Source organism: Eulemur rufifrons, chromosome 18 (assembly GCF_041146395.1).
Source record: "Eulemur rufifrons isolate Redbay chromosome 18, OSU_ERuf_1, whole genome shotgun sequence".
NCBI classification, from domain to species: Eukaryota; Metazoa; Chordata; class Mammalia; order Primates; family Lemuridae; genus Eulemur; species Eulemur rufifrons.
The window spans coordinates 4,917,394-4,929,906 of record NC_091000.1 but is presented as its reverse complement, the minus strand read 5'-3'; the positions used below and the strand labels follow the sequence as shown (position 1 = coordinate 4,929,906).

At 33.4% G+C, this 12,513-nt stretch overlaps 1 protein-coding gene across 1 annotated transcript; it reads left to right on the top strand.

Moving 5' to 3' along the window:
* Nucleotides 1-6,908: 6,908 nt before the first annotated feature.
* On the top strand, nt 6,909-9,025 carry SCRG1 (stimulator of chondrogenesis 1). The gene is made up of 2 exons (XM_069493695.1): nt 6,909-7,150; nt 8,971-9,025. Exons 1-2 carry the CDS (start codon nt 6,909-6,911, stop codon nt 9,023-9,025), a joined length of 297 nt encoding a protein of 98 aa, XP_069349796.1.
* The last annotated feature ends 3,488 nt before the right edge of the window (nt 9,026-12,513 follow it).

The window sequence follows — 12,513 nt, the reverse complement described above, 5'->3', positions numbered from 1 at the left end:
AACTCATTAGCAGAAAAATATGCATTCTTCTCAAGTATACACAGAACATTCTCCAGGACAGATTACATATTAGGTCACAAAACAAATCTTAATAAATTTAAGAAGACTGAAATCATACCAAGTATTTTTTCCAATCACAATGGAATGAAACTAGAAGTCAATAGTAAAAGGAAAACTAGAAAAGGTCACAAATATGTGGAGATTAAATAACATTTTTGAACAACCAATAGGTCATTGAGACAAATGAAAACATAACATACCAAAACTTATGGGATGCAACAAAAGTAGCACCAATAGAGTTTATAGAAAAATATGCCCACATTAAAAAAGAAGAAAGATCTCAAGCAAACAACCTAAGTTTATACATCAAGAACTGGAAAAAGAATAACAAAACAAACCCAAAGTTAGCAGAAGGAAGAAAATGATAAAGATCACAGGAGAAATAAACAAAATAAAGAATAGAAAAAAACAGAAAAAAAATCAGTGAAACTATGAGTTGGTTTTTTGAAAAGATAAACAAAATTGACAACTCTTTAGCTAGACTAAGGAAAAAGAGAAGGACTCAAACTAAAAGAATCAGAAATGAAAGAGAAGATATTATAACCAATGCCACAGAAATAAAAAAGATCATAAGAAACTGTTGTGGACAATTATATGCCAACAAACTGTATAAACTAAAAGAAATAGATAAATTCTTAGACACATTCAACTTACCAAGACTTAATAAAAAAGAACTAGAAAGTCTGAAAACACCTAAAACTAATAAAGTGATTGAGTCAGAAATTAAAAATCTCCTAACAAAGAAAACCCCAGATGGCTTCACTGGCAAATTCTAGTGAACATTTAAAGAATTTCCAAACTCATTATCCTGACACCAAAGCCAGACAAAGACACTACAAGAAAGAAAAAAATAAAAAAGAAAGGAAAAGAAAACTACAGGCCAATATCCCTAAGATGCAAAAATCCTCAGCAAAATATTAGCAAACCAAATTCAACAGCACATTAAAAGGATTTTATACACCATGACCAAGTGGTATATATCCCTGCAATGCAAGGATGGCTCAGCATATCCAAATCAATCAATGTGACACACCACATTAACACAATGAAGAATAAAACCCACATGATCATCTCAATAGATGCAGAAAAAGCATTTGGTAAAATTTAACATCTTTTCATGAAAAAAACTCTCAAGAAACTAGGTATGGAAAAAATTTACCTCAACATAATAAAGCCCAGATCTGACAAGCCCACAGTTAGCACTGTCTTCCACAGTGAAAAATGGAAAGCTCTTCTACTAAGATCAGGAACAAGGGTAAGATGCCTACTTTCACCACTTTAATTCAGTAAAGTAGTGGAAATCCAAGCCAGAGCAACTAGGCCAGACAAAGAAACAAAAGGCATCCAAACTGGAAATGAAGAAATAAAATTGTTTTTGTTTGCAGATGACGTGATCTTATATGTAGAAAACCCTAAAAACTCCACAAAAAACCTGTTAAAACTAATTTAAAAATTCAATAAAACTGCAGGATACAAGTTACATTGCTATACACTAATAACAAATTATCTGAAAAGGAAATTAGGAAAACAATCCCATTTACAATAGTATCAAAAAGAATAAATAGGAATAAACTTAACTAAGGAGGTCAAAGACTTGTACAATAAAAACTACAAAACATTAATGAAAAAAGTAAACAAATACACAAATAGAAAGGTATCCTGTGTTCATGGATTAGAAGACTTAATATTGTTAAAATGTCTCTACTACCCAAAGTGATCTACAGATTTAATGCAATCACTATCAAAATTTTAATGACATTTTTTTTACAGAAATAGAAAAAACAATTTTAAAATTCATATGAAACCCCCCAAAGACCCTGACTATCCAAAACAAAACAGAAGAAGAACAAAGCTGGAGGCATCACAATTCCTGATTTCAAAATATATTATAAAACTACAATAATTAAAACTGTATGGTACTGGCATAAAGACAGACATATAGACCAATGGAAAAGCATAGAGAGCCCAGAAATAGATCCACACCTTATGACCAACTGATCTTCGACAAGCCTGCCAAGATCACACAATGGTGGAAAGGATAGGCTCTTCCAAACGATGCTGGGAAAACTGGATGTCCACATGTAAAAGTATGAAATTGGACTCTTACACTCAACACAAAAATCAAGTCAAAACAGATTAAAAATGTAAAAGTAAGACCTGAAACCAAAACTCCTAGAAGAAAATGCAGGGAAAAGCTTCTTGACATTGCCCTTGGCAATGATTTCATGAATATGACACAAAAACATAGGCAACAAAAGCAAAAATAGACAAGCAGGACTGTATCAAACTAAAAAGCTTCTGCACAGCAAAAGAAACAATCACCAGAGTGAAAAGGCAGCCGATAGAATTGGAGAAAATATTTGCAAACCACATATCTCATAAGAGGTTAATTTCCAAATATATAAGGAACTCTTAAGACTCAATAGCAAAAAACCCCTAATAATCCAATTTGAAAATGGGCTAAGAATCTGAATAGACATTTCTCTAAGGAAGACATTTAAATGGCCAACGGATACATAAAGAGGTGCTCAACATCAGTAATCATCACGGAAATGCAAATCAAAACCGCAGTAAGATATTACCACTCACCTGTTTAGGATGGCTGTTATAAAAAAAAAACCACAAAAACAAGAACAAAAAAAAACAAGTTTTGGTGAGGATGTAGAAAAATTGAAACACTTGTACACTGTTGCTGAGGATGCACAATGGCACAGCCACTATGGAAGACAGTATGAAGGTTCCTGAAAAAATTAAAAATAGAACTGCCACATAATCCAGCAATTCTACTTCTAGGTATTACTATTTACCCAGAAGAATTGAAATCTGGATCTTGAAGAGCTATTAGTACTCCCATGTGCATTGCAGCATCATTCACAGTAGCCAAGATGTGGAGACAACCTAATTGTCTATTGACAGATGAACAGATTTTTAAAGATATAGTTTATAAATATAGTAGAGTATTATTCAGCTTTAATAAAAAGAATATCTTGCAATCTATAGCAATATAGATAAACCTTGAGGACATTATGCTAAGTGAAATAAGCCAGTCACAGAAGGACAAATATTGCATGCTTTCACTTGTATGAGGTATCTGAAATACTCAAACTCATTAAAGCAAAGAATTGAATGGTGGTTCTCAGGGGCTGGGGGGAAGAAGAAATGCAGACTTGCTAATCAACAGGTATAAAATTTCAGTTATGCAGGAAGAATAAGTTCTAGAGATCTGCTGTACAATACTCTGTCTATAGATAACAATACCATATTGTTCATATAAAAATCTGTTAAGAGAGTACATCTCATGTTAAATATTCTTACCACAATAAAGTAAAGAAACACACTTGACATATAAAGTTACAAATATGTAAATGTGAAAGTATGGAAAAATACGTTCATGGCTCAGAAGATCCAATACTATAAGATGTCTCTCCAAATTTACCTATAGAGTCAATGCAATCTCAATCAAAATTCTAGCAGGCTTTTCCTACAGGAATTGACAAGCTGATAACTAAAATTTATACAGAAATGCAAAATATCTAGAATTGTTAAAACAACTTTGTAAAAGAAGAACAAATTTGCAGGACTGACTCTACCTGATTACAAGAATTATTATAAAGCGACAGTAATCAAAACTGTAGTTTTGGTATAAAGATAGACAAATAGATCAATGGAAAAGAATGGAGAGTGTAGAAATAGGCCTGCACCTATATTGAAAACTGATATTTGACAAAGATGCAAAGGCAATTCAGTGGAGAAACAACAGTCTTTTTAACATATGGTACTGAAACTATTGGACACACACACACACACACACAAAGAACTTCAATTCATACTATGCACCAAATACAAAATTAACTAAAACGAACCGTAGTATGAAATGTAAGGTCTAAAACTATAAAACTTGCAGAAGACGACAAGAGGAAATCTTTGCAACATTGGGCAGGGCAATGATTACTTAGATATAATACCAAAAGCATAATCCATAAAAGAACGAATTGATAAACTGTACTTCATCAATTTTAAAAACTTTTGCTTTTTGAAAACCATTGTTAAGAAAATGAAAATGAAAGCCATAGACAAGAGTAAATGTTTGGAATACATTTGTCTAATAAAGAACTTGTATCCAGAATAGATGAAGAACTCTCAAAACTCTAGAAAACAAGCAACTAATTTTTTAAAATAAATAAAAGATTTGAACACACACTTCCCCAAAGAAGATACACCAATGACAAATCAGTCCATGAAAAGAGGCTCAACATCATTAATCAGTAAGGAAATACTATATGAAACCACAATGAGATACCATTCACACCTATTAAAATGGCCAAAATTTAAAAAGACTGACTATACCAGGTGTTGGAGGATATGGGGAAACTGGAATTCTCATACACTGCTGATGGGAATGTAAAATGGTAAAACCACCTTGTAAAACAGTTTGGCAGTTTCTTAAAAAGTTAAATATATACCTACTATACAACCAGCTATTCCATTCCTATGTATTTGCTCAAGAGTAATGAAACTGATGATCTTACAAAGACTTGCACACAAGTGTTCATAACATTTTATTTATCATAGCCCCAAACTGAAAACAACCCAAATGTTTGTCAGGAGGTGAATAGATAAACAATTTGTACTACATACAGTGGAACACTTCTTGGCACTAAAAAGGAATCAGCTATTGATACACATAACAATATATATAAAGCTGAAAATTAGTATGTTGAGTCAAAGAAGCCAGATAAAAAAAGAGAACATATTTTTTGATTCCATATATGTGAAACTCTCAAATGAGTGAATTAATCTCTGGTGACAGAGAGCAAGTCAGCGGTTGCTTGAATGGGGTAGGGGACTGGGATGGGCAAGAGGAATGGATTACAACAAAGGGGTATGAAGAAATTTAAGGATGATAGACAAGTTCATAATCTTAATTGTGGTGATGGTTGCATGGGAATATACATATGCCAAAACTTGTCAAACTGTGTATTTTAAATATTTGTAGTTTACTGTATGTCAATTTTACCTCAGTGAAGCTGATTTAAAAAAAAACCTTTGTCTGTATAGTGGGGTTCCGTCTTATACCCCAATTTTTTTTAAAGCTTAATGCTTGTGGTGATTCCTGCCACATAGTAAATGTTCAATTAATAGTAACTTTACCCTTCTTGAAGATCAACCTAGAAAAATGTCAGCAAATGCGCCTTTTTTAAAACATCACATGCCTTAAAGGGTATTAAAGAAGGCCCTAATTAAAGTAATTGTGAACTAGAGCACCTCAGGGGCTTATATTTTCTAAAATACGAAACTTAAACTATGGCCTGCAAAAAGTCTATTGAAGGACATTATTATATATGTGCTAGATTGTGATGCATTATTACACTGTAATGTCTTGCCCCATTAAATCTGAAAATATATAAAATGAAATAGATCTCATTTTTGTCTTGTCTTTCACTAATGTTTGAAGGTAGGAATTAAGTTGGATATTTATAAGTCTACAAAAATATATAAGCAAAGCCAAAAATGACTAACTCAAATTAGAATGTGAAGTAAAGAAAATCTGAAACTCGTAGGAGTATGAAGGAATATTTTTAATCGCTAAACTTACTTATTTAAAAACCCATTCTCTTACCTAAAATGATTCACTTTTAAGATGTAGGAAATCACTGAAAACTTCATACTAAAATTTCCTTTCAGCAATATTGTTTTCTTTCAGAGTACAATATGCAAAGAGAAGTATCTTCATCTGTCCTTCCCTCTTTCCACGGCAGGAAAGATACCTTGGCACCTGTCAACATAGATAAAACTCTGAATGGTTGTGTATTCTAATTCTGGTTACTCCACTATTTTGCTGTTCTTCCTTTACTACAATAGCCTCCACTGTCTTCACATCTCATATAGAAGCCAGAGAAGTCTGATTAAATAGGTGATGAATATTCCATAGTTTTATGTAAATACTACACTTGAAGAATTATCTCCTACAAGAGGAATTAGATTTGTTGGTATAATCCCAAAGGTTCAAACTAGGACTGGTGGGTGGAAGCTACAGAACAATATTCTATAAGAAGGGAAATGTTAGAACTGTATCAATGGAATATGTCGACTTAGTCAATGAGTTCCCCATGGTGGGTGTTGAAGGACAGGCTAGATGATTATAAAGGGGGAGGAATTCAAGCCTCTGTTTTCAACTGCGGCTAAGATGAAGTAGGCTAAGTGGGATAAGAATTCAAAACATGACTGAAAATTTGCAGTGGGAATGAATCCTAAAAATAATTCTGGAAGTTTTAAAAAACTCAACCAAACTATTGAATATATCTGTAGAATATCATCTGTCAATATCAGCATAAATAAGTTCTTTGGTTCTATCAGGGTGGGACCCAGGTTCTTTGACAATGTTGTTAGGATGTAAGAAATGCAAGTAAAGAACCACTGTATTTGATGATGCTATTTGTTTTAGAAATTTACCTGAGTTTGTACTACCTTAAAAAGCAGTTGTTCTCTATTGAATGTACAGAAAAATATAGCTTTGAGTATTTATTAAATGCAGATTCTGGCTCTCAGCACCACCTCCTCCCTTTTCTCAGCATTTCTCATTCTCTCTCTTTTTTTTTTTTTTTTTTTTTTGGTGGAGCCGAGGCATTTGATTTTTAACAAATATTCCAAATGATTTCTATTGTACATGGTCATAAATCTACACATTGAGAAACACAAATAGGAGTGTGGAAAAGACCAAATTCCATTCCTTCTATCCAAGGGTTTATGAGAATGCTACAGAACTTTATGTTCAGATGAACTCCATCTTTTAAAAGCAAACACTGACACATTGTGATTTTTTTCCTACCTCAGGGCCAAAAGCCAAAATGAAATTTACGGTACTTGCTGTCATTGTTGGGCTAACATTGCTGCTGGGAGTCCAAGCCATGCCTGCAAATCGTCTCTCTTGCTACAGAAAGATACTAAAAGATCGCAACTGTCACAACCTTCCAGAAGGAGTACCTAACTTGACACAGATTGATGTAAACGTCCAGGATCATTTCTGGGATGGAAAAGGATGTGAGATGATATGTTACTGCAATTTCAGCGAATTGCTCTGCTGCCCAAAGTAAGGAAATGAAATCACAAAATATATTGCTATGAAATGTATGCAGAACAACTCTTTTAAAAAGACATCTTCATAATGGGTTTGCCGAAATTATTCACGCTTTGTAGTAAAATCCTGTTCAAATGCCAGCTATTTTCTAGAAGTATTACCACTGTGTAAAGAACTGAATGTTTTCATTTAAACAAAAGTTTAAAGACAGAGCTTAATAAAATTAATTAAGTCCAGAAAATAAATAACACTTTAATCTATTAAATTCTAAATTCCCTATCCAAATTTTATAGCGAAAATAGTCTACCAGTAACAGAAGTCAACCTCCAGGTTGCCATCGTAAACCAATTTGAAAACCAAGAAAAGGTTTTAGATAAAAGATCCTCATGAATGGGATCAAATAATTAACTGGACGGAAAATTTACTAATGGTCAAAGAAATATTTTCTAGCTCCATGTGTGAGTTAACCAGAAAAAAACTAAATAAAAATTTATCTACCATTGTTTATCTACTTAAGTATCAAATAAGTATAAAATCAATTTATATTTTTAGCTTTTGATTTTAAAGTCATTTTTCTCTGGTTACTGAGGGACCTTTCAAATCCTATGATCTTGAATTTTTCATACTGCAATTAGCTTTTTCAAATTACTTCAACATATGCCATTACATTTTCATTCTTCTAAGAAAACTGTGAGGTAGAAAAGGCAGATATAACCATCTTACCAAGGAAAGGTACAGAGAGTTGAAAGGCCAACACTGTCCCACATAACCAGTTAATAGCACAACTGGGACTAGAACTCAGATTTTCTGATTTAGACCATGTTTCTTTTGCTTCCAAGCCAATTGGTTTTCAAGTGTGGTACTCAGAAGAGCAGCTTCAGCATGACCTGATTTCTTGTCAAAATTGCATATCCCCCGACCTACTGGATCAGAAACCGGAGGTGGCGCCCAGAAATTATGTTTTAATAAACCCTCCAGCTGATTCTGATGCATGATGAAATTTGAGAATCATTGTACTAAACAATGATACTAAGAATTTGAGTTAATTAATCCCACAAAATGACTTAATTTTCCCTGGACTATATAAATGAAATGCCAACTAATATTAAAATACTGTGATTGCTTTTTTGTTATTGTATGACTTGAAAGGAATTTACTGAAATGGACTTATATTTATTTTATGGTATAATTTTGTGATTATCTGTGTTAATGAATGAGAACAGCAGTGTGGACATACATAAGTAATTTCTCTCTGATTTTGGGATATTCTTTTCCCAGCAGCAATAGATTTACCTTACTAAGTATATTTTTAATAAGCCAGAATCATAATACCACCTTGCATATATATACAATTTTGTATTATTTCATGCATTGTAATACATTACCTTATGTGTTCTTTCTAACCAGGGAATGCTGAGTAGCTTTTTAACATTTCTTCTTTCCCTGTAAAACCTAGAAATTTATTTAATGACTTTCTAAGAAATTTTTAATCTGCTGTTTCTTACCTGTAGATTTAAACTTCATGGCCTATCCCCATATAAGAGAAACAGAATTTTATGCATAATTGTAAAGTTTAGAAATTGCCTAATCCTTTTCTTGATAGATAAATGATATCATAACATCAGTGAGGGGGGGTGGAGTAGAATTGATCCCCTTCTTGGTCTTTGTTGCTCCTGTAGCAAGTCTTCCCACTCATCTCTTGATACGTTATTCACCTAAAAAGAACAGTCACATCTGGAATCCTGGAAATCACTGTCCGTTTTTAACCCAGAAAACACTAACAAGTATCTTAGTTTTCAGCTGAATTTAATTGTTGTTCTCCTTTCTTTCAGAGATATCTTCTTTGGACCAAAGATCTCTTTTGTGATTCCTTGCAACAATCCCTGAGAATCTTCACGTGTTCTGGAGAATACCACCCCTGATCTCCCACAAACTTCACTATATATATCAGTATAACTGCATTTCTAGTTTCTATCCAGTGCAATAAAGCACAGGTTCTATAAATCCTTACTTGTCTAAGATGAGTGTACCTGTGTTAAACAAGCAGTAATAAAAGTTAATTCAATTTAATTTTTCTCTGTGGACATTGTTGGTACTGGTTAAAAATTTTGGCTAGCAAATTTCATCTATGAGATGCTCACTACACTCAGTAAAATAATTCTGTAGGAAAACTAGAAGTTTTCTAGTATGAAGAAAAAGGTAACCAATATTTGAGCATATATTATGTATGTCAAGTACTTTAAGTACATTTTATTTTACTCTCTTATAAACAACAACAAAAACCTTCAAGGTGAATATTTTCAGCCTCATTTTCCAGATGTTAACTCAAGTTTAAGGTGTTTGCTAAAAATCAAAGCAGAATTTGAACAGAGTTCCAATTCCAAAGCCCACATACCCCCCCACACACACACGACTATATCCCATGATACATATCCCTGAAGTATCAATTTTTCCTGAGAATAACAAAATACACATTAAAAGAAACAGATAATAGATGAGAATTTAAAAGTCACATGAATTTTAGAAGTAAATGAAACAGGTGCCTTTAAAGATGTTATCTGATTGTTAGAGGAGACAGCTTTGGATTATGACTACATCTTAAGAGGCATGTGTTGACTCATAGTGGCCATCAGAGGTCCTTTCAGAGAGTCTTTTGTCTTATAAAACTATATTAAATGCTTGCTATATGCCAGTCATTTTATTTTTTATTTTTTGAGACAGAGTCTCACTCTGTTGCCCAGGCTAGAGGGCCGTAGCGTCAGCCTAGCTCACAGCAACCTCAAACTCCTGGACTCAAGCAATTCTTCTGCCTCAGCCTCCCAAGTAGCTGGGACTACAGGCATGTGCCACCATGCCCAGATAATTTTTTCTATATATTTGTAGTTGTCCAGCTAATTTTCTTTCTATTTTTTAGTAGAGACAGGGCCTCACTCTTGCTCAGGCTGGTCTCAAAATCCTGACCTCGAGTGATCCTCCTGCCTCAGCCTCCCAGAGTGCTAGGATTACAGGCATGAGATACCACACCCGGCCCAGTTGTTATTAAGATCTGGGGATATAGTAATGAATGAGATGGACTTACCTTTTTGGAACTTGTGCTCTAACAAAGGTGCAATCATTATAAACAAATAGTTATTTATAAATGTGAAGCCTGCTACAGAGAAGTATAGGGTGCTATATAAAGTATTGTGGGGAAAGTATGAGAATAAAAGTGACATTATCTCATTGAAATACAACCTTGGAGGTCCCTGATCTGTTTCTGAAGACCACACCCAGAATAGCATAGAACAGTATCTGGCATCTGGTGTGTTCAGAGTGCTACTGGGCTAGAGCAAACAATTTGCAGGTAATCAATTCAGTTGCTTTTAAAGTGTGCACAAATACAAGTCAGAACATGTTTTCAAATAGTATGAAATCCTACAAAACATATGAAGTGGAATTGTAAAAAAAAAAAAAAAAATCAAATTAGTTGTTTTATCAAGGTAGCATGCAATTTGATTGGCCTTTCTTTCTCCAGTGAATAGAATAGGTAAATAAAGAAAACCATAAGTAAATCTGTTTTATTTTCTAGACTCTCCTTGGGGCAGGGCAAGAAAAGCATTAAAGATCTAGTATCTCTATTCACAAATGACACATCAGCATGAGGGCATATGTGAGGCAACAATGGCTTTTTAATAAGTATTCCCTTATTACTGTAATCAAACCTGTGAAAAAATACTATTTGAAAAAAGCTAAATATTTAATAAATAGAATTATATAGATTATTATAGATTTATACAAGTGGTCCCCAGGTCATGGATGAGTTACGTTCCTGGGAACATCTTTGGGTCAGAGTGTATGTAACTCGGATCCCTGATGAACAGCGTATATATGATGATGATAATAATAATAATAACAATACTATAATGGCTCATATGTGGTAATAATACTATAGTGTAATACTGCAATAATAAAATCCCTGTATAATAGTAAGTTACAGAAACTATTGTGCTTTTTCTTTTAAATTCAAGCAAACAGAACATAAACTCATACAAAAAGTTTAGATAGGCGATAGGAGAAATTTCAAAAAAGAATATTAAAGGTTAACACTCACCTAATGTTGCATCAACACTAGGCCAATAGGAATGTTATGCTTATTTTGATCTTCTAACCAAGTCAGTAATAACTTTTCCATGTCAATAATTAATCCAGTATGCTGCATAGTAATAAATGATGCTTTCATTGGAGCACTGCCTTTCATATGTTACATTATTCTCACTTTATCCTTTAAAAATGTTCCAATAGTTAAGTGGACGAAGGCCTAATACTTTCCCAATGAATGATGGCATCTGTCTGGCCTATCTCTGAACATTTAATTATTTCTACTTTTGTTCCATTGTAATCACCTTCCTCTTTGCTGCAGGCTCACCTGGACTTGCAGTGGACTTTCACTTTGGAGGCACAGTCATAAGGATAAATATAGACTACAAAACTGAATAAAAAAGTTAAGATGAAAGTGATGCTGTGCGTAAGCAACCATATCAACAGCGACTAGCCTCTAGCATAAAGATGTTCCACCAATGAACTACTTACACCATGTGGATTTGTTTACATGCATGGAAGAAACTAGTTGCCCAGCTATTAATTTAATTATTCAATTATAGATTATCCTTATAGAGAGCCTTGGGAGCCTGTCGTAAGTACAGAGCACCGTGAGTCGGGTTGTCTGTAACCAGAGACTGCCTGTAGATTATTCTTCATCCTATTCTCTCCTTTCTGGAAATAACTGTAATATGAAATTCAATTATATTCTTTTAGAAATGAATGCATTACAGAAGCATACATTCTTTCTTATATCACCAAACAAATGTAAAACATGAATGCTCACACAACTTATGCAACTTTTCTTCTGACTTGGTGAGCACGTTTTTAAAAGCAAACATTTCATTCAATCATATTAACAAATAGATCTTTATTTTCCAATAGATTTTAGTAACAAAAAAGACAACTAAGTTTTTATTAAAAATTTACTATTGTTCTAAACACTGTCTCTTGCAACAACTGAATGAGGTAGTTACTGACATTATCACTGTTCTATGGACAAAAATTCCAAGGTTTAAGCAAAGCAAGTAGTTTGTCTAAGGTTATATTATCAGTGAGCCAGATTTTGAATATGGCCAGTCTCACTCCAGTATTTTGAGTCTTAACCACTACATTGTTTAATAGCACCATCAAATCTATTTTCTTTTTAGGAATGCAAATTTTTACTTGGATAGGGTACACAATCGTGCATTTCAGATAGCTCATATATTCTAAATGCTTACTGAATAACAATTTCTGTATTTTTATCTTTGACTTTCTATATCCTTATTCTTACTATGAGTCCCACATTGCTGAGC

What these genes read in the sequence shown, in the direction of transcription:
- SCRG1 (XM_069493695.1), top strand. Translation starts at nt 6,909, where the DNA reads ATGAAATTTACGGTACTTGCTGTCATTGTTGGGCTAACATTGCTGCTG. An exon ending in GAATTGCTCTGCTGCCCAAA is followed by an intron (nt 7,151 to 8,970) that starts GTAAGGAAATGA and finishes CCTTTCTTTCAG; the next exon opens with AGATATCTTCTTTGGACCAA.